Here is a 22,264-nt window from a genome sequence, read left to right as displayed (position 1 = left end):
GGAAAACAAAAGGATGCATGTAACAGACAGGAAACTGCCCCGTGTAAGTTGCCTTAATCATGGGGCTTCACTAGCTCCGAATTTTGGCCATGCTGCTTCATCACAACGATTTTTAAAGAATTCTGTTTTTAGATCTCATTTTGAAAGAATTAAAGCTAACCCTCTTAAGCAGTTTACCATTTTCTCTAATAGCAAAGGTTGCAGTGAAGTTCTTACAATTCAGTCACATAGGTGCATTCTCACAGTCATGTATTAAAGCTAAACAGTCAGGCTTAATGGAAGATTCATGTAATGTATACTTTAAAGGTATCAATTTTATAAAAATCTAGAGGGCTTGATCATGTTTTGATAAGCAGTACTTCCAAATGATTGGGGAGCTTTTTGAAAACAAACAAACAAACAAAACCCCAACAAGACCAAAACACTTTAATTTTAGCTCCAATTACATTTTTTCATCTTTCCCCCCAAAAGAACATTTCTAGAGCACAAGATAGATTCATAATTGTTTAATTAGATACATTATATATATCCTGAACATAATGGCTCCCATAGAAAGAAACTAGTATTTTGTACACAAACTTTATTTACTGTGCCACATTCATAATATAATGACTTGAGCCAAGTGCAAACATTGATTACACCCCCTGGTGTGTGAGGAGCTCTGCTCCCCCAAACACTTCATTATCCAGGATGATAGGGAACAAGATTAGACAAGATGGAGAATTAACTTTTGTAATAACAAAATTATACATTAGATTATGATTATAAAGTCTTCTCCAGCCACAGCCGTAACCAGAACTAAGCAAACCACTGATCAGGTTCCTCTTTAACCCCTGCCTTCCAAGTGCTCCTCCAGGCAGGGGCTAACACTATTGGTTAGTGGGATTGCTGAAAGGCACGAGGACCAGAACAATGAAGAGGAGCAAAAGGTTTGGAAAATCAACAACCTGGCATCCTCTGTATGGACGACCCCTTGGTTTCTCTTCCTTGGTAAATAAATACATTTGGTAGTTTTTATGTCACATATAATTGATAGGCAATATTAAAAGGTATCTTAAATGAGGTTTGTTTTTACAACTGCCTGGAAATTATGGGCTACTTGTAAGTAACCCATGAAAAATAATGACTTAATTAAAAAAATAGCAGCAAATTCTGAGAGTACATTTGCACCCTGGGTGGCAGCATATGGAAGCAAAATAATTGGTTTCTGGTCGGCCTCTATGAGTGCTGGTGTGTGCCATCGATCTGCTCGGTCTAGCCATATCCACAGGGCCATCATCACTTATTACTGCTTTCCTTAATGACCAGCTCAGAAAGATGAAGGAGCTGATGAATAAATCACGGGGGAGGTATAAAGATATATTAAGTCTTGCTCTAGTTTAGATTGTTCTGGGGAAAAACAAATAAGAAATGTACCCTTGAAACAAAGAGGCTTATATAAAATTCTAAGAAATAAATCAGGTTTTATCAGGAACGATCTAACGTTTATTCTGTTTGCTGTTTAAACTAGTCTCAAAAGCCCCCAAATTATGTGGATGAAAATCCCAAACAGAGAAAGTCTGACAATTCTAAAACCGTGATATCAATCAAAAGTTAAAAAAAGGGGGGGGGTAGGGCAGGGAGTGGGTGGGGAGGAATGGGACCATTACATGGACATGAAGACTTAATAGGGAGAATTGTGAATCAGGTATTATAAGAATATTTCCTAAAACCCAATTGATCACTTGAATTGGGAGTCTATTCAGGATGTCTGGATCTCAAAATAGATTCTAAATCTGGAATATTATAAAATGTGGTGCTTTTCATTAACGTGGCATTCTTCCCATTCTCATCTTGAAATCCCAATCAGAGTTTCAGGTTAGCTTTGACCAACATTTACCTACTTGATTAGTCGCTTGAACTTGTCTAATGAAGGTCCTTTCTAGTCGTTACTCTTTTTCTCAATTTCAGCCTAAATACCAGGTATGGTAGTTGCTTCCCTGATGGGCCTTGGGTCCTCTTCCAGCTGTCTGATAACACCCACAGTCACCTAATGCCTCACCTTCCTACTTCTCTACTCGCAGTACCTTTGCTTTGCAGAATTCTCTTATTTTTAGGCTAGATATTTTGAGACTGTTGAGGGAAGTGCTAGTAAGTATAGACCAGAACCCCTTTAAATAGTATTTAAAGCTTTACCAACTGTGGGAGAACAGACTTCTACGGGGAAGAATTAGAATTTAGAACTAGACTTAGAATTTCTAATTAAAATTAAAGGCATGTATCTCAGGATGCAGATAAAAAGACGTCACGACGAATGCACAGAAAAAAAATCAATAACAAGGGAATAATTTTACTACCTTGGGGCAAGCCACCTATAGATTTAATACGGGGATTAAAGGCATTGAGAATTCTAGGGAGGGTGTTGCTCCAGTGGAATGCTTAGATCTGGCGATGGATTAGGGCATTTACTATTGAAAAGGAAATTTCACTTTAAACCCTACAGTACACATAATGTAGGGACTCCATACAAGGTGGGGAGAGCGGATGGGCGGCGGGATGAGCTTCAGAACTAAAACACTGCTCCACCTAGTGGAAACTCCGGAGTTTTCCCTTCCGCTCTCAGCAGTGGTTAGGGTTTCAGAGTGGGTAAGTCATTCATTAGGAATGCTTTGCTGAGGAGAAAGAACACTAAAATCAACACCTCATAACCAAATGTAAAATGTCAATAACCTTGTTATCAGAATTTAAAATAGCACTTAAAACCTGATGGTAAGATTCCAAGAATAAAGCATATGTAATTTTATAATTCTCTAGGAAAAACTCAGAAGAGTTTTTTTTTTTTTTTTTTTTAAACATACAGGCATTTATATAGTCATCTACGTGCAGAAACTCAGGAACACTGATGCAAGTTTCTTACAAAAGCCTCTGTATATTGGAAGAAAAAACAAATCCTGAAGTATGCAAAGCATTTTTCTGCCCTTCCCCTCCCCCCACCCCACCGCCCCGGCTTTTGTTGGGATGGATAAATTCCTTAGCTTATTTTATTATCTCTGCCAATAGCAAGGCAAATGCCTAACAGGTCATTACATATCATACAGAATCACTTGATGGGAATATAAAATATGGTTTTGCATAGAACTCATTTAAACAATGCAAATAAGCTACCAGTACGCCCGCTTCTGCTCCCAGTGGGTTTCCGCGAGTGCCCACGGCTTGGGCCCAGGACGAGATGCAGGTTACGTTGCGTTCTGCTCAAAAATAGCTCCGTTTGCAGTGACTCCTAAGCCCACGCAGAAATCCCACAGGCTTTCTGTTACTTCCTTCTACGGTTTTAATACTGATGCCAAGTGTTCAAATCAAATACAGATATTGCCAAAGAATAGGGCACACTGTGAGATTAGGTGGAAGAGGGTTTATTATCTGGTCGCAGGACAGGAACTTGACGAGCAATGTGAATACAGAGATCTACTGAGCACACCTTTTCCTTCTTGCCCTTCAGACAGATGATACAGGAACTAACATATCAAAGAAAAGCATGTGTAGTTTACTTTTTGAAAATCCACTTACGTTAGTCTCTTACTTGTTCTGATCCCAGAAAGTGAATCACGCCATGATTCCAAAGAGCCGTCCCTCACATTAACCTATGAGCACACATTTAAAAAATGATTTATTGTACATCTTTGCATTTCTTAAGGCATGAACAATGGCGTACAGATGGAACAGGGTCTGAGGAGTATCACATCTTTTTTGACAAGGTCAGCACAAGTACACCACATCCAACAGACACACTCGAAGTCTGAGCTGACCGACTGCCGTGGCCCAGGAGCTTCTATGATGCGGGTATGGTACTTCCACACAAAGCCCGAACGCGTGGTTTACATGTCGTGTTGCTTTAAGCTCACTGGATCAGCTTTAAGCACCAGTTACAGTTTGTTTTCTTTACAAACACTTCAGACTTTGGATTTTGTATTCTGCTCCTTTTATTCGGCTTCTCAAGGAGGGCGTGGATGTTTTTTAAGGGATATGGTTGCAGCAAAACAGAAAGGATCCAAAAGTGGTTAGGGGCCTCATCTAATGCACTTCTGAAAGTCCATTATAAAGATGAATAGAAAAGCAAACGGTCGGTTTTCAGTCGACCCAGAAACCACGCGGAGCTCTAGGAAACATAATTGTGCATAGTTATTTATTCATTCAGAGCGTGATATGTTGGCTAGCTCTACATTCCCCGTTTACCAAAGAACAGGGCTGTCTACTTTGCTAAACCCAGGGTCCTTCCGCAGCTCCCAGTAGGTATCATTAGAAACCCAGGCTTCTCTTTGATTGGCATCAATAACTTTTCTGTGGAAATACAAAAATCAACATTAGACACAAATCACATCAAGGTGGCCTGGTCATTGGACCCTCTCCCGTAGATAGGATGTGTATGGAAAAGGGGTACTCCACAATCCAGTTAGTGTCCTATCTGCTTATTGATGACTTGACTATTTTTTTAAAAGATTTTATTTATTTATTTGTCAGAGAGAGAGAGAGAGAGGGAGCAAGCATATGAGCAGGGGGAGCGGCAGGCAGAGGAAGAGAGAGAAGCAGGCTCCCTGCTGAGCAGGGAGCCGGGCATTGGGCTCAATCCCAGTACCCTGGGATCATGACCTGACACAAAGGCAGACACTTAACTGACTGAGCCACACAGGTGTCCCTGTCTTGACTATTTTTGACCAAAAAGAAACTCCGTTTTGTTTGTGTTATTTGTTTGAAATAGGATGGGGTCATGGGGAGAGGGACAAAGGGCACAAATAAATCACTTCTAGGCAAGGCTAGAAAGTGAACTTCCCCCCACCCCCAAAATCAGGTACAGAATGCCTACGTGGCACAGTCATTGACTCTTGATTTCAGCTCAGGTCATGATCTCAGGTTGTGAGATCGAATCCCGCATTGGGCTCCAAGCTCAGTGCGGAGGCTGCTCTGGATTCTCTTTCTCTCTCCCTATGTTCCTCCCCTGATATGCTCTCCCTCTCTCAAATATATCTCCAAAATAAAATAAAATAAAATAAAAAAGTAAGTAAATAAATAAAAAGGAAAGAAAGAAAAAGCACGAACAAGTTCTATACTAAGAGCTTCAGGCCCCAGACCCACAAGAATTCTGCTTCGCTTGCAGGGAACAGTAGTCCGTGAGCCCCGCATGGTCCACAACCAGAGTGCACTTTCAACATCAAAAGGGCAAGGCTGCATTCCTCCCCAAGACAGTCATGAGAGGGCAATTCTAAAGGATAGGAGGTTATTCTGGGCTGATATGTCCTGGCTCTGGAGGGTAACAGATGGATTTGGAAAACACAGCTTCATCTGTGTGATTTATATATAATCCTTCAAATAATCCTGTAATAATCACCCATGACAGTACCACAGAAGGACCAAATCTGAACGACATAAGCCCCGTACGACAGAAATAAAATCAGACACTAATGAAGCCAGGATGACCTTGTGGGCAGTGGGTGTCCCCCTGTGGCCTTGAGCTGAGGGGTGGAAACAAGTTTCCACCATTCTCAATGCTGTAGCTGAAGTAGAGAGAGCATTGTGGGCAAGGCCCTCACCCTTCCTGCTGTCCATGAAAAGAAAAGAGCTGTGGAAGAGAACTGACTTGTATGTTTACAGACTGTTCACAAGTGCAAGATCCAGTCCAATACCTCCACTACCAAAACCAAAGTTACCCTAATCAGTTTAAATTTAAGCTGCTCGCATACTAAACTATGCCTCATTTTCTCTTTTCACCTGGGGTTTCTCATGGCTGGTGGCCATCATTTGCAAAACATGAACTTGTTATGGGCATGAACTTACTTAAAAAATTTTGGTATGTGTTCAAGGTTGTTTTCTTCCATGTAGCGCCTTCGAGATCTCTGGAGTTCCTCCACTCTTTGCTTCTCTGCTGCGGCAGCTTCTAAATTTCCTTCTTCCAAAAACCTAAGCAGAACACAGTTATCCCTCTAATATGTTATCCTCTCTGCTGAGAAAAAAAATAATCCCGTCTTGTATAAAATTACCTTCTAGTTGCTGAGACGATAACATGCTGAAGAGTCATACTCTGATAATGTCGCCTTGCCCCTCCCCCAGGCCACGCTACCTCTGTCTGCCTGCCCACCAGTCACATACTTGCTGTGTACGTCAACTGAAATATTGTGTACAGCAGTGCAAACATAGGGGTGGAAGGGGACGAGTTTGGCCTTTGAGACTCTCTGTGCTCTCTTGGGTTCTCTAACTTGAGATTTTCCGGATAATGGGAGAGCCCGGGCTCCGGACAATATGAAGTACAGGGCTGGGCTCCTTTTTCATATTACCTGAAAAACACTTGGTCAAGGCCAGAGAAGGGAGGATGGTAGTCAGCTGTTCTCCACCTATTTTTAGAAGAGCCCGAGAGGGAAGGAGTTTCCCTGTTTTACTTTTTGTCACCCGTTTGACTGGAGAGAGTAAAACGGGTGACAAAAAGAGAATCTAACACTGGGGGAAATTACAAAAGCCCACAAAAAGGAGATGAATCATAAATGAAATTCGGGAAGGGAATATTGGAATGGAATCGAGAAAGAAAAGGCAGACCCAGTGGTGTTTTGTAAAACCTATATTTAAATTTCAAAATGAGAGCAAAGAACAGGGATTCAATGTGATGCCTACAGGGAGTTTGTTGATATGTTGGAATGTCAGACAATGAGACCTCCCCTTCCGGGGGAAGGGGGGTGGGGGGTGGGGCATGGTGTAAGAGGACTGAAGAGTAAGACATTCAACACTCAAACATCTTGGCAGAAAACACATACAGCCACAGATACACTGGACGCAGAAAATTATCTTGGGGGAAATTTGTGTGACATACAGAATTTCTGGAAAAGGTATAATTAACTCTGTGGGTATGAACAACATGCACATAGAACTATTTAACAAAAACTAAGAATCGGAAGGTATTAAAGGGACTGCATTTTGAGTCCGTCTCACATCCCGTGGGATCAAAAGCAAGCTGGACAAACTCCAGACTTTGACTCGGAGCACTTCCAGATGCTCCCGTAACTCATCATCATCTTCTTTATCAGGTTAAAAGATAGTCCACGTGACAGAGGAGGTGAAGTACAGAGGGGAAAACCCTGGGGGAGGTTTTAGGGGAGCGAGTTCATGAATTTGCACACCGCCGGTTGAGTCTGGGGCGGGGCGGCAAGAACCTTTCGTTAAGAACTGTGTTATCTTCTATGGGAAACTGTGTTGAGCTAAGTGTCGGCCACGATCACCTGCGAAGACCTTCTTAGCTAGGGTGGAAGGCTCAGATAGTGTGGAGTGACTAAGGGAATGAGGGAATTCAGGAATGACTCCATGAATACATAAATGAGGGTGGCGAAAATAAGCTTGGATGGCATCGAGAGCGCCACACCATCATCTAGCGTCCGTTTCAAACATGGTTGTGCTACTCACCTCTGATCTGGCCGGAACCGGGCGTCTGTCGGCGGAAGGAGATCTTTCAGGACAGGATCTAGCTCATTGAGCTCGATAGCAAACCTCGTGAAGCCATAGTAGAGCTCATAGTTGGTTGGCATGGAACCTGAAATGCCAATAAACCACCGTGAGTGGCAGAGAGGTTTAAGGAAGCCTGCAGAGGCTGACTTAACCCAGGCGCTTAATTAATATCCACATGAGTAACTAAATTTGTAGTTCTAAAAATCAGATTAAGATTTTCCTTAAGTCAATTAAATTGGCTGTGTTTTCCTAGCTAGGAAACTTGGTGTTAGTTATTAGAACTGGTAGATTCATATATTTAATAAAATCCAGCCTTTATTTTTACATTTTTTTTACTTTTTAAAGATTTTATTTATTTGAGAGAGAGAGAGAGAAAGAGAGCGAGAGAGCATGAGAAGGAGAAACAGACTCCCTGCCAGGCAGGGAGCCCAATGTGGGACTCAATCTCAGGACTCCAAGATCATGACCCGAGCCGAAGGTAGTCGCCCAACCAACTGAGCCACCCAGGTACCCCTAAAATCCAGCCTTTAAAATAAAACTTTGGGGACGCCTGGGTGGCTCAGTTGGTTAAGCGGCTGCCTTCGGCTCAGGTCATGATCCCAGCGTCCTGGGATCGAGTCCCGCATCGGGCTCCTTGCTTGGCAGGGAGCCTGCTTCTCCCTCTGCCTCTGCCTGCCACTCTGTCTGCCTGTGCTTGCTCTCGCTTCTCTCTCTATGACAAATAAATAAAATAAAATAAAAATAAAAATCTTTAAAATAAAACTTTGTACATAGAGTACTCTTTACTGGGTAAACAATGCCATCATTTTTCTCTCAAATGTTCAAATGGGTAACTAAATCCCAGGGTGATGAACTAGGAACATTAAGATTTCACCAGAAACACAGTTTACTTCCTTTTAGAAACAGAAAAAAATGCAGATATAAATTAATATGTATTGGCACTCTTTAACGAAACTCAAAGGAGGATCTCTGTATACTTTGCTTGTTGGTGTATTCCAAGCTCTTACAGAGTAAAGCTTGATGCATAGTCACTACTCAAGAAATAGCTGCTGAATGAACTAACCACTCCACTAGCAGGAAATTGAAATACTCATTGAGGTCTCTTAGAAAACCAACTAATTTTAAAGTTAGGACTTAACTGACAAAATTACAATGAAAATAAATATCATGCAGACACTTGTATTTACCCTTACTATTCAATTATTGCTAGTGTATTACCAGAACTCTCAATATCTTTTATTAAATGTCAACATGTTGCAGCTTTTTGCTGCCCAAGTAAGACGATCACTTACTCTGGTTAAGTTATTGACTTTGTGGATTAGAGATGTTTGTAGGCTATCCCCTTGTTCTATTAGAACAGAGAATAAATGAGTAAGGATTTAAGTTTGAATAGTTCAAGTGTGTGAACTCTTTAATAAACAAACCTCACTTTTGAATGTAGGCATTACATTTAGAATCGCTTTACATGAAGCCTCGTCTCTGACCACATGTCAGAGATTTGGCCTCTATTTCATAATTCCTAATTATCAAAAGTTGGGATTTACCTCATTTGAATGTTAAGTGTAAAATATATGCTTACCTTAAGCATCTATGATTTTAATCTCACAATGAAAGAAGCCTATGTTGGGACGCCTGGATGGCTCAGTTGGTTAAGCAGCTGCCTTTGGCTCAGGTCATGATCCCAGCATCCTGGGATCGAGTCCCACATCGGGCTCCTTGCTCGGCAGGGAGCCTGCTTCTCCCTCTGCCTCTGCCTGCCATTCTGTCTGCCTGTGCTCACACTCTGTCTCTCTCTCTCTCTCTGACAAATAAATAAATAAAATCTTTAAAAAGAAAAAAAAGAAAGACGCCTATGTTGAACCGCCCGAGATGTGACATTGCTTTCCTTCTGTCACTCAAGTTGCCCTCCGGACACAAGACACTCCTGCCCATCTCACCTGGTCTCCAGATGCACTTTGCAGAGGGGGCCACGCCGCAGTAGAGCCCTTCATGCCACTTCCCAAAAAGCCGGTGCACCACCTTCCCCTCCTGATCCATCACGACCCCCTGGACCTCATTCACATTAGAATTCCAATAATTCACCTGGAAAAACCAAACCCCAATGGAAACATCCAATCTCTTTCAAAACACCAATCCCTATAATTTCCATACGGAAAACATTCTTAACTTCAAAGTCGCTCATTCAAACCACTTCCAGAAAGGAATCATCTCTACTCTATGCTAGGGCAGAGAAGGCTCAGCTTCTCTCCTAATAACCTAGTATTAATTTATCGGTTGGTAATTTCCTCCATAGATGCTCCTGTCTCAAATTTTCCCTTTGTTCATGGATGTTAATGAGTTTCAACGGGCCATGCTGTACAAGTCACTTGGGGAGTAATTTTTATAGAGTCTGTAAACAGCTAAATTTCATGAGGAAAACCCTGCTTGGCCTTCTTCTGGCCATGCTTCTTCCTAGGAGATGAGAAGTCTGGGCAGTCATCCATCTGGATCCCATGGCCCCCTTCTCAGTTAGGCCCCAGAATTCTTCTTCCAACCACTCTAAGCTTCTTCCACAGCCCACACTGGCCTTTTCTTTGGATTCTTCCATCTAAAGGGCAGACTGTCCACCACCAAGGTGTGAATGAGGCCTGAGGGGCAGCCAAGGGTGGCCGTTTGAGCTTGGATAGAGCTTGGATGTGGAGCTGGACTGCCTTCGATCGGGTGGGTGAGGCCCCCTGTGGAGCAGGACAGAGGCTGCCACAGGCTGGGAGAGAGCAGGAAGACCATGTGTCAGGGCTGGCTCTCCTGCGCTGCCAGGTTTCCAACTCAGAGTTCTAAAGTGCCCAACCTAACCTCGCGGACTTTGTTACAAAAGTTGTATTTGTCGAGGTGAAAGAACAGAACATAAGTTATGTGAGAGACTGTAGGTCTGGTCTACAAATTTTAAATATTTACACATATGGAATGGGGCCTCCATCTGTACTTTGGCCCTGAGCTTTGCAAATATTAGGGACAGGCCTAAATTGAGAAGCTTCTCGTGGTCTGCAAAACTAAATGCACACATTGACTGTCATCACCCAATCAGAGCAAGTAATGATCCTGTCCTTTCAGTTCTGAGCCACCTAATGAGTCCAAAAGGAGAAAAAAAGGAAAATGGGGGAAACATCTTGAGTAAGAATAAAGATCTTCAATTAAAACTAACATGACCTTCCAGTACGGCTTCAAAGGATTTCACTAAGAAGACAACATTTTGAGTTTTAAGACTTCAATATACTACTTGTTTTTGCCACAGTAGAACAAGATCAGAATAGAATAGATTAAAAGGGCTGGTAGGGTTTCTGTACCATGAATTCGGGAACACACCTATCCATGAGGGTGAGACTGTGTGTTCTACTTGAGACCAGAGTGACTGAGGAAAATGCTGTTGTGTAGGCATTCTACCTCAGGAATCTTTTCTTATTAATCAAGGTGACGCTTTTTCTTGGACCATCATAGTGGCAGAGTTGGATAAGCTTATAGTGACTGGAAGTTATTCACATGCACCCTCAGAAAACGACAAATGCATTATAATTAGCTCCCTAAAATAAGATCACTTGACTCTGTTGCAATCAAGCAGGAACAGAAATAGAAACCAGAAGACTTGATACAGGCAAGAAGTGTTTTCTGGAATTTTACTTAATGAATACTGACTGGCTGCTTAAAAAGAAAATTCTTTAGAAAGAAGAGTAGTTCTTCTGTTTTGAGATGGTGCCTTTTTTGACCTCCACATGTGTGGAAGTCTGCACGCCTTGAGTAACTCCATCAGCTGGTTCTGCTTTCTTTTATCTAACATGTCCTTAAGGAACAATGATATGGGGCAGTCTCACTTGCTGTTGTTTACGGTAACTTATATTTCTCCTTTACAAAGCATTTTATACTCTTTTCTTCTTTACTGTTGGAAGATTTACCTTGACAAATGTGAGTTTGCAAATGCAAACACTGCTTTTGGTATTTCTAATAGTTACTTCTCCATAATGCTCTATCCACCTCCTCCCACTGAGAATGTTGTGTATGCACGTGGTGACTTTATTCCATACATAGCAATCTCCATACCTAGTGAAGAATACAATGTTGGTTAAAAACAATGAAGGTCACAAATATATAGTACTGTCTCTACAGCTGAGAATATCTTTGGCCAAAGCTTCCTTTCCCTCTAATTTCTCTGTTGAAAGTTTCTATGTAGTTAAGGACATTTGAAATAGGACTCATTCCTTTAAGGAACACTTCAGTGCTTTCTATAGTCCAGGTGTTAAAGCTACTAAGTTGAATAGGACCTGCCTCTTGCACTCTTGGAGCCAACAGTACAAGAGGAGTAGACAGATGTGGCAAAAAGTACTTATAATAAAATGTGATGAGAAGTGTCATGAGAACACAAAAGGGGAGTCCTTAGATCTGCCTGGAACGTGGGGTGAGTATCAAGGAAGACTTCCTGGAGAAGGCTGGAATCCGTCTAAACTTGGAGGATAGGTAGGAGGGCACTGTAGGCCAGGAAAAGGCACCGACAAGGCCATATAGGCCAGAATACTATGACGTATCTGGGGGCCTGCCAGTGGCATACGTGAGCGGGTGTGGGGGTGGCAAGTCTGGGAAGGTGACAAGGCAGAGCAGGGAAGGCCTTAACAATGCACCGGTGAGTCTGGATTCAATGCGCCATCGTGGAAGGATTTGAGGGAGCAGATAGGCATGAAAGGATGTATCTTTAAGAAAGATTACCCTGAAGATGGACATTGTTTCATACTCCAAATTAAGACCAAAGATGTGAATAATTCTTGGAGAAAAGACTGGTGATCATAGACAGCGCATGTCTAATGCAAATTCTGGGTTACAGAAGGTTATAGCGTTTCTGCCAAGGAATGAGGTGACATAGCTTCAGATCACCTTGAAGTTTGCACATGATCTATATTTTCAAATAAAATGTTATTTCAAAATAAAATAGAACACTTCTAAGTTTCTAAAAAAAATTTATGAATTGGTATGATGTAGTCTCACTACGCAGCTGGGGAAACTCTCTTCTCATGAGTCTGCAAATATTTAAAGTATTTTTTGTGGTCCTGGGGTTCCTCTCTCCCCCTACCTTCCTTCATATTCAATCCACCAGCAAATTCTGTCACTGAATAAACAAAAAGAAAAACCAAACAACATTAACCAACTGAAGAAAGAAAAAAAACAACCAAGTCTTTGGCTTCAATGAAAACTTCAATTAATTTTAAAAATTCACAGGCTACATCCTTCAGAAAAATACCATGAAAGGATTCCATCACTCTTCTTTAATAAACTAACTTACACATTAAAATAGTTCCTGGGTCTAAGATGAATTCAAAAGTGAAAATATATATTGTATAGAACAAAAGTTCTAAAAAGAGAAACTTCCTATAAAATGCAAACTAACAAGGTATCTGGGTCAGGTAAGGTAGCTGGTTTTGACTTGATGAACAGAGAATGTAAAGAGAGAAGCAGGGAGCTTTGATACATATGCCAAGTACTCATTTGCTTTCGTGGGGGGTCTATTCTCCAAACTTTGGAGAAGTTAACAGAAGCTTTAGGCATACATGTAAATGGATCACTGGCACCTTCTAGAGTTTCAAAGACCCATATCTGACTTAGAAAAGCACATAAGACACCAAAAGGAAGATGAAAGAAACCTACTTTGGAAGCATGACATTCAGTGTTCCAACAGGCAGGATTTCCATGGACTTCCCCCAGAACTTGTTTTTCCATCTGATATCTAAACAACATAGGCAGAGGAGAAGAAACAGATATTCCGTATCTAATCATTCAGTCTATAAAAACCAAAATCTATATTACACTCTATATTTCACAAAGAACTTTCACAATCAACAACTGATTCTATATTATTGATTTAAGAGTTCACGTACCTGGGGATGGCCCACGGTGAAAAAATTAACTATGAACCAAAAAAATCTACTGACTGTTTTTCTGGAACACATGTTCCATATTTGTTTCAACAAATAAAACTGGGAAAAGCTCAGAACAGTATGTGTGCATGGGAATTCACATACATGTATATACACAGACTCTACCATGCTTTAATGTCTACATAAATGTTGTTTTAACTAAATGGTGGAAATAGTTAACATATATGTTAAAAATAAGACATGTATTAAAAATAATTGCAGTATGGCAATACCACTGATTTATATACATGTTGATTTGCAAAGTTAAAGGATTTGGGAAAACAGGAAAAAGCAAAATCTCTAAATATGGAAAGGTAAGCAAAATTTATGAGAAAGTGAAATTAGCGAATATGTTCCTACACTGGTTAAGATAAGGCCCAGGGCTCAGTGGTTTATCTCACATGATGGCTTTATGTTTTATTTGGGGGCACTCAGGTTTGCCTGTGCATTTGTAATAACCACTTGGCTCTATTTTGATGAACTAAGTAAGGGAGATTAGTGCTGTCTCCACAAAATTTATGACTCTTTGTTATGACCAAGAAATGATGTATTATTGTATTTTACAATGAAATACAGTTACGGTGCTCTGTCATATTGTGTGTTTTTAGATTGAGAAAGGGAAGATGAGAAGAGACATTCTGTGAGCAATGAACCCCCCTTCCAAACACAAAAGAACAATTTACACTTAATGGTTAAACATACATATACAGTTGACCATTGAGCAACACGCATTTGAACTGTGTGGGTTCAGTCACCGGCAGGTATTTTTTTGATAAACACAGTACAGTACTATAAATGTATTTTCTCTTCCTTATGATATACTTAATAACATTTCTTTCTTCTAGCTTACTTTACTATAAGAATATAGTATATAATACATATAACATATAAAATACATGTTCCTGACCATTTATACTTTATGGGTAAGGTTTCTGGTCAATGGTAAGCTACCACTAGTTAAGTTTTGGGGGAGTCAAAAGTAGCACATGAATTTTAGACTGTGTGGGGGTCAGCCTCCTAACCCCAGCTTCGTTCAAGGCTCATCTGTATATATTTTTCTTTCTAAATGGATTTTGAAACTTGTAATTTTATGTGAGTTTTTAACATTCTGACTATACAATGGGCACTGTACAAGTAGAGACTTCAATCCAAATCCCTGAACCTTGGTGAGTTAAAGACCACAAAATCAGCATAATGTTTACCTATCTTAATAGGTCATGACCATAGATGATGAGCCACAGAATCTTGTTTCACAATGAAGCTCTCCTTGCACACCCTCAAGAAGCAATGAGGCAGCAGACAGAACCTCTATGTTATAGATGCAGACAATAAGGCATAATGAGGTTGAGTGATAGCCCTGAGTTGGCAGTCAGCACTGAGCTCTACTGCCCCTAGGGCTTTGTTTCCTAGATATACAACCTCATCTCCTAGATGACACAGTTTCATATTTCAACCAAGAAATCTAATTTCTCAAACTGAATTCCATACTAATTACTAACATTCTCTGAGTCCCAAAGGTAGAAATCTAACCTGAGCATAATGTACCTTTCAGAAACTAGAAACTGTTTCAAAGGCTCACTGAGTGGATCTTGAAGTTACAATTGAAATACAAACCTTGCCAAAACACAAAATTCTTGGATTCACAGTGACAGGCAGAAATGGGTGGATGATGGCTAACCTGGTAATAAAAAACAAAAGAGAGGGCAATGATATCAATGTTAAAACTTCCATAAATGATCGTTTTTTCCCCAACATATATTGGCCACCCCCAAATAAAAACAATCAACTCATCCATCTCTATTATTGAATTATTCTCAGAACGTGTAAGTAAATTACTTTCACTTTCACACCTCATGTTTAAACCCAGAGAACTTATATACACGGACAGAGTTTTCTGTTAACTGATATCATAGCTCACTTCAAACGGCGGTTGATCAAAAAGCTGTTTCATCATCAACCGGTCCTCCTACAGTTTCTGCATAGAAACCTCACTGAGTCCAATGGGACTTACCTGTTCTGAGAAAAATCGGAATCCCTTGTCCTCTCGAATGCATTCGTAAGTCTCCCCAAGGACGGGATTGAATGGCTTACTTCCTGCTCTGAAATAGGTGGAGCAATATCCTGAAACTGCAAATGCAGCAATAAGAACCTGTTAAAACATTTAAGAAAGGAAAATAATATAGGAGAGACTACTTCCAGGTCTGTTTGTCCCTTATTCCTCTAGATTTTACACACCCCTGTCCGTGGGTGCTGATCTAATGGCATCTGCATTTCCCATTATCTGCACAGACTCTTCATAAACTCATGGATAAAAAAAATGAGTGAAGAGGATGTGAAAGTCCTTGCATCTGAGGCCACTTATCCTTCATTCAGCTGTCACCCAGCTTCCTGAGTATCACAGTGTTCAGAGGTTCTGAAACCCAGTTTATAGGTTCTGTCCTTCGTACAACTTAGCGCCATGGGCAGGAGGCCTGTGGCTGCTGGTGCTTTCGGAAGGGCAGTCAAGCCTTCCACAGTCGGGTGCAGCAGAGGCCATGGCAAAGCACAAACAGGAGGTTCCTTTCTCTGACCCAAGTTCTTGAACACATGGGCTCTCTTGGCCTCCAGGAGAAGCTGCTAGAGCAAGGCTAGGCATGCCTTAAACCTGGAAGGAGTGTGATACTTTTACATCCTAACTTCAGAAACACTCGTGACCAAAGATAAGTCACAAAGCATACATCCTCTATAGAAGTTTCTGGAACTTTCGGGCCCTGCCCAGTTTGTGCAAATGAACTCTCTCCTCCTTCACCTATGCAGTGAGAATGTTATGCAGACACCAAATATGCCATTGTAACGAATTCTGCCTTAGTCCACGCCTAGGGTTGACAGCTCCCTGAGAGGCACTGCTGTGTTATGTATTACCATGCGCTCGTAGGGGTCGTCCGTTTCGGAAGCCTTGTCCAGAAGCTCACTGTACTCGATTTCCTCACAGAGATGCTGCAGGGTGTTGAGTGGCTCATTTAGCTCCACAGGCATCGAGACTTTAGACAAGTCTTTACCAATGTTGTTCCTCAAAATATTCCACAGGTTAATGTTACTGGTGTCGGGACAGGGAGCTGGCAGGCATGTTCGACGTCCATTTCGGAAGGCTCCTCCTGTAAGCTCCCCATTTAAGACTGGAAGAGAGAGAAAGACAAGAAGCATGATAAAAGATACTTTGCTTTTTTGATTTCATAGCATGAAGGAAGGAAATAACTCTTTCAAGTACTTCCGAATGTGATACATTTCTTAAGCCTCCACTAGACTCTCTCAAGTGTGAATGAAATTATTTCAACACAGTTGCTAATAAATGCACAAAACATCAACATACAAGTTTTTTTTTAACAAGGTGTTAAATATGCTCAAATATTATTCCAGAAAAGTCAATTTTTTTCATAATTTATTTACTATTAGCAGTTTTTAAAAATTTAATTTTATCTTTTTTTTTCAGTGTTTCAAGATTTATTATTTATGCACCACACCCAGTGCTCCATAAAATCCATGCCCTCCTTAATGCCCACCACCAGGTTCACCCTCCTCCCCAAAACCCTCAGAAAAGCCAAATTTTAAAGAGTTAATTACATTTAATAAGAAAGACTCAAACTTTTGGTTTTGGCAAGAAGTAAAAGCTTTTCATTTAAGCTTCTACCTAATGGATTTTTCAACCATTTACCTTAACAGATTATATACATATAAAATGTATTGAATGATCAGCTTGCTGCAAAGGGAAAAATCAGTGAGGGAGAAAAAGGTTTTTCGCTGAATCACCAGCATTCTAACTTGGAAAGAAGACAGAACAACCTGGGAGCTGAAAGGATGCATACTTTGCCGAGAAATGTTGTCTGCAACACTGGTATTGTCTTCGGATATATTATCGCTCACATCACTGATATAAGACTCATCATCTGAAGCCTGAAAAAGGGAAGAACACAGAAAGGATCAGAACCCTTGTTCAGTCTTGAAAAGTTAGAAAACCAAATAAATGATTAAAAGCAAAATGTTGCCCAAATAAGCAAACAGGTCGCAGGGGAAATGTACTTGGCATATGTACAAGGAACACTTGAGAAAGACTGAGCCATGAGCCAGAATGTAGCATGGCTTGAAAGCAGCCTTCGTCTCTGAGTAGCCCCTGCCTTAGTTGGGGTAGGGGACAGGGGGAGACCAGTAATCAGAAATATGTCAGCAAGAATGTTCAAAAAAGGAGGCCTTATATTCCCGCTAGGGAATCAGGAGGGGCTGCCCAGAGGAAATAAAATTGGCACTGGGTGTTGGAGAGGTTTTTAGAAGGAAAAGAAGCACAGGAAGAAAGGAGAGTGTACAAAGGTGTGGAGAAACATGAGAGGAACATTCCATTCCAGGAAGGCTCAGAAGTTGAGTGGCTGTGACAGAGGGTGGGGTGACCAGGAAGAGGGTCAGACTGTGAAGGTCTTTTCATGTCAACATAACGGGCTCCCATATAATCCCACCAGTTATTACATGCAAGGGGATGACAGTCATATTTTTTTTTAAGACAGAATTCCTCTTTTTATTTTTTAAATTTATTTTTTATTATTACCATATTTAGTTTTCAGGAAGATGCCTGGCAGCTTTTCTTTGGGAGCTCAAATGATAGGCTACTACGTGGATGTGCGTAGGGAATACTGACGGGTTAAGATGGCCACAACAGGGGCGCTTGGGTGGCTCAGTGGGTTAAAGCCTCTGCCTTCGGCCCAGGTCACGATCCCAGGGTCCTGGGATCGAGCCCCACATTGGGCTCTCTGCTCATCAGGGAGCCTGCTTCCTCCTCTCTGCCTGTCTCTCTGCCTACATGTGATCTCTGTCTGTCAAATAAATAAATAAAATCTTTAAAAAAAAAAAAGATGGCCACAACAAGGGTCAGGAAGGAAGCAAAGCTGCTTTGAGAGCCACATTTGAAGATAATGGACAAAATTTGGCAGATTATTTGGGGGTGAGGGAGGAAGATCCCAGGACGAGGGAAATTAAGAATGAAACTACTCTCTCCAAGAGAACAACATGGAACGAAAATGAGAGCAAAATTTGCATGAAAATGAAATTAAGGGGTAACCTCTGTACAAAGGGGAGTTAGAAATAGATAAGACAAGAAAACAGAGCACAGTAGAGCCACTCAGAGAAATGGAAACCAACCTCTCTACTCTAGGCAAAAAAGCTGCTGACACTTATTTACTTTCTTCAAAGGGGAAATAATGTTACCTTTTCCCCTGTACATATAATAAAACATTTTTACTGTACAAAAATTAGAAATTATATGACGGTAAACAGATTAAAGAAAAATTAACCATAATTCTATCATCTAACAGAAACCACCTCTAACATTTGGTGGATATTACCGCCAATGTCAAAATGCCTATGCAAACACACTGGTCTATCTATCTTTAGATACTGAACAAGGGGGTCAGTTTACATCTTGCTTTATAGTGTTCTCAATATATTTCCATGATCATAAATACAGCTCTCACCTTCATTGGGAATGGCAACATAATTCATTATACAGGTACAACCTGAGGCATTCAGCCAGCATTTAAATGGTTTCCAACTTTTTATTATTATTGATAATACTGGGATGCACGTCCTTGTAAATATATTGCTGTGAATCTGTCTGGCAACTTCATTAATATTTATTCCTAGAAGTGAAATGGCCGGATCAAATGGGCCACGTTTAGGCGATAGGCCCAGGTTGCCAAATTGTCCTCAAAGAGGATAGTAATTTGTTCTCACCAGCAGCATGTGAGAACATCCATCTCTCCACCCACTTAAACACTATGTATTATCAATCCTTTTTCAGTATCTATTTACCTAACATACATAAGAGATCTCTTTAAAAGTTTGCATTTCATCTTAGGTAAATTTGTCTTCTTTCTTTTTTTCAGTTCATCATCTAGGTTGCATTTGGCTATTCTGCAATTTATTTTTTAATGCTGTTTAATGCCTCTTTTTTTCTTTTTGCCATGTGAGAGTTTTAAGTTTGTAGGTAATAAAAACAATCAGTCCTTGCCTTTAAGGTTTCTGGATTTATTGTTGATGTTTTGAAAGTTAAAGTTGAGAAGAATTCCTATATTTAGGGAGAACAGTGATGGAGTTATTGCATACATAAGTAAATAATGGAAGTTTTGCTTTGCAGCCTGAGCAAGTCTATAAAGATGGCAAATTGAGAATAAAGTCTTTTTCTGATTCATGTTTTCCCTCTGCAACTGTTTCCCAGTTCCTACTGACTACAAAAGAGCCAATGGTGAAATCATCAGGCACATGAAAGCCACCTTCTTAAACTTGATAGGGGAAAAAAAAAAAAAGTAAATCAAACTCTTCTGCATGGTTTCTCTTAAAAAAGCTAATCATACCCAATTATGTTAGAGGAAACAAATGCCTGTTCAAACAAAATTCATGTTGCATGCCTGTGCACTGGTTTTAACATTTATTAAGAAAACATTCATGTTCACCCTACAAAAAGCTATAAATAGCCTCTTCTTCTTGAATTTCTAATCTATTAGAAATATATGATATATGTATTATAATATATGATAAAAATGTACTATATGATAAAAATTGTCCAATACCCATTTCCTTCTAGAATGGATCATGCAGAATGTGAAACAATTCCCCAATGACAGTGGGCCCTGAGTCAGATCTATATTCCCGTATGTGTGAGCAATAGCTAAGGCTTGGCTGTCTAGCTGCGGTCCATGCACATTATCCTGTATATAAAGTTAAAGCTCTGCAGTATTATAATAAAACAGTTAATATATATTCATTCCCCAACCCCTGCCCCACCCCAGTCAGGAAGTCCTGGAGACAAATATTTCTCCTGAAGAGCTTAGGCATTCAAAAGAGTTCAGGGATTTTTTTTTCTTTTTTTCCTAAATGCAACCAGGCATGCAGCCTTGTGGAAACAAGTTAATAGCAGAGGAAAGGAAATAGACCATTCTGGAAGCAAACCCAGCATTTTTTAAAGGAAGCAGAATATTCATTAAGAGAAGCTCATGGGTAGATATCACATAAAGAGGATTTTTCTCTCACTCGTGGAAAGCGTTAATGTAAGATAGCCCAGATGTTTCTCAGATTAACCATGCGTTAAAGTGCTATAAGCATTCCTTCATTCAGTTAGCAAATATTTGGCCTCTGGAAGGATCCAGAAGAATAGAAATTGCAAGAGGCTGCAGCTGGGAGCAGACATCAGATTATAAGGGTCTTTGCATGATGGCTAAGATAGTTATCTTAAGGACCCTGGGGAAACATGATCAGATTGGCACTTCAGAGAGATGAATCAGGCTGACCAGTGGAAAATTGATTAGAGGGGCAAGAAGGGAGGCAGGGAGACCAGTAATGGGAACTGGTCAGGTAATCCGGGGGGCAGATGATGGAGGACTGAGGTGGAGTAGTGCCAGGGAAGCTGGAGGAAGATGTATGGATTTCATAGTTTTTAGGTGAGTCATATAGAACTTAATGAGTGAATCAGTGTGGGTGGTGGGTCCTAGTAAGGCAGGTGCAGGGGAAGGCTAACAGCCAGGCATTTGATGTAAGCACCTGGGCAAAGAGCAGTCAGGCACGCAACACGAGAAGTATGGGTAGGCTTCTCTTCACTTAGGGGTGTGTGTGTGTGTGTGTGTGTGTGTGTGTGTAGGCGCTTTGGTGATTAATCCATTTTGGGACATGCTGAATGAGAGGTTCTGTGGAGCTCCCAGGGGGCAATGTCTCCCAGGCGGCTCGTTATGTGGGACCTGAGCTGACTCTTGCTCTCTCTTCAGACCTGTTCTCTCTTTGAGCTTTAGATCTGAATACCCAAATACTGGCCAGATAACTCCGCTGAGAGGTCTGATCAACTCACAATACCTCCAGGTGAACACCTCCAACCCCCTGTCCTTCCCTCTGCTAGCAGGATCACTCCTCCACCAGAGCTGGTGCCAACATGCTGCCTGGACTTGAGGAATAACCCACTTAAGTCCCTTTCATTTCAATATCATCAGTGTCTGGTACAAGTGGCACCTGGCCCCTAGACAGTGTGCCACCAAGAACTTAAAAATAGGGGAATTTGGTGGCTTTCAGAGAGACAGCCGTAAAGTCATCATCTGATGGGGTCAGAGCTCCAGAAACATGAAGCCAAATTTGACTGGAACCTGACTGAGAAGGATGAAGGACTGGTCAGCAATGGGAGGTCAGAGAAAGGAGAGTCAGAAAAGAATATGCTGGTAGCATGCCTTCAGCATGGTGGTCCCTTTGGGTATGACTGGCTCCCGGACACAAAGAGCCTGTCCACGTGGCACAGTATCCCTACAATGGAGATGGGAGCGGAGCTATGACATCCTGGCCCTCCTAGCCTTTAGTTCACTCAAGTCACTGTTCCTGCTCCCATTCCTTGCTCACCAAGCAACTGACTAGAGCTAGACTTTCCATGCAGGTGGGCCCTAGAGAAAGAGCTATGAATCAGCAAGCATAATTATTTTGCCCATCTAAGAGCATCTGACCAATTACCATTATGAATAATTAAACTAGTACTCTGGCTTGTAACCGGGAGTCTCTGAATCGGCAAACAGGACTAGGGATCGGAGAGGCAGGTGCATGGCTTGGTGTAGTAACAGATTCAGTATCTCATACAAGAATATTTTTTCGCCTCTCCCCCATTATAAAAGTGGTATGTGTTCATTATTTCTTTCTCCTCTCCACTTATTTTTGTTTCTAAAATCACTCATAATTTCAAACATCCAAAAACAATTACAACTAATTGTCAGGATGCTCCCTTCCAATCTACTTTCTATGCATATGGAAATAACATTCAGCAACTATTTCATTTCCTTTTTGTAAAAATGCAGTACTGATCTGCAACCTCAAATGACAAAATT

General features: G+C 41.0%; 1 protein-coding gene across 10 annotated transcripts in view; it reads right to left on the bottom strand.

Moving 5' to 3' along the window:
- Positions 1 to 411: 411 nt before the first annotated feature.
- The window catches only part of OSBPL6 (oxysterol binding protein like 6), a 203,783-nt gene continuing 181,930 nt past the window's right edge, over positions 412 to 22,264 (bottom strand). For all 10 annotated transcript variants that reach the window (XM_032356047.1, XM_032356048.1, XM_032356052.1 and 7 more), the window contains 10 exons: positions 17,237 to 17,324; positions 16,296 to 16,549; positions 15,406 to 15,543; positions 15,009 to 15,072; positions 13,126 to 13,204; positions 11,388 to 11,532; positions 9,399 to 9,543; positions 7,420 to 7,546; positions 5,809 to 5,931; positions 412 to 4,317 (listed from right to left, as the gene is read on the bottom strand). In XM_032356047.1, coding sequence (XP_032211938.1) covers positions 4,209 to 4,317; positions 5,809 to 5,931; positions 7,420 to 7,546; positions 9,399 to 9,543; positions 11,388 to 11,532; positions 13,126 to 13,204; positions 15,009 to 15,072; positions 15,406 to 15,543; positions 16,296 to 16,549; positions 17,237 to 17,324 — 1,272 coding nt within the window. In that variant the 3' untranslated portion in view covers positions 412 to 4,208. The remainder of the gene's footprint in view (positions 4,318 to 5,808; positions 5,932 to 7,419; positions 7,547 to 9,398; positions 9,544 to 11,387; positions 11,533 to 13,125; positions 13,205 to 15,008; positions 15,073 to 15,405; positions 15,544 to 16,295; positions 16,550 to 17,236; positions 17,325 to 22,264) is intronic.

Source organism: Mustela erminea, chromosome 8 (assembly GCF_009829155.1).
Source record: "Mustela erminea isolate mMusErm1 chromosome 8, mMusErm1.Pri, whole genome shotgun sequence".
NCBI classification, from domain to species: Eukaryota; Metazoa; Chordata; class Mammalia; order Carnivora; family Mustelidae; genus Mustela; species Mustela erminea.
Note: the sequence above shows the minus strand (reverse complement) of the source record. Positions and strands in the feature narration are given on the sequence as shown.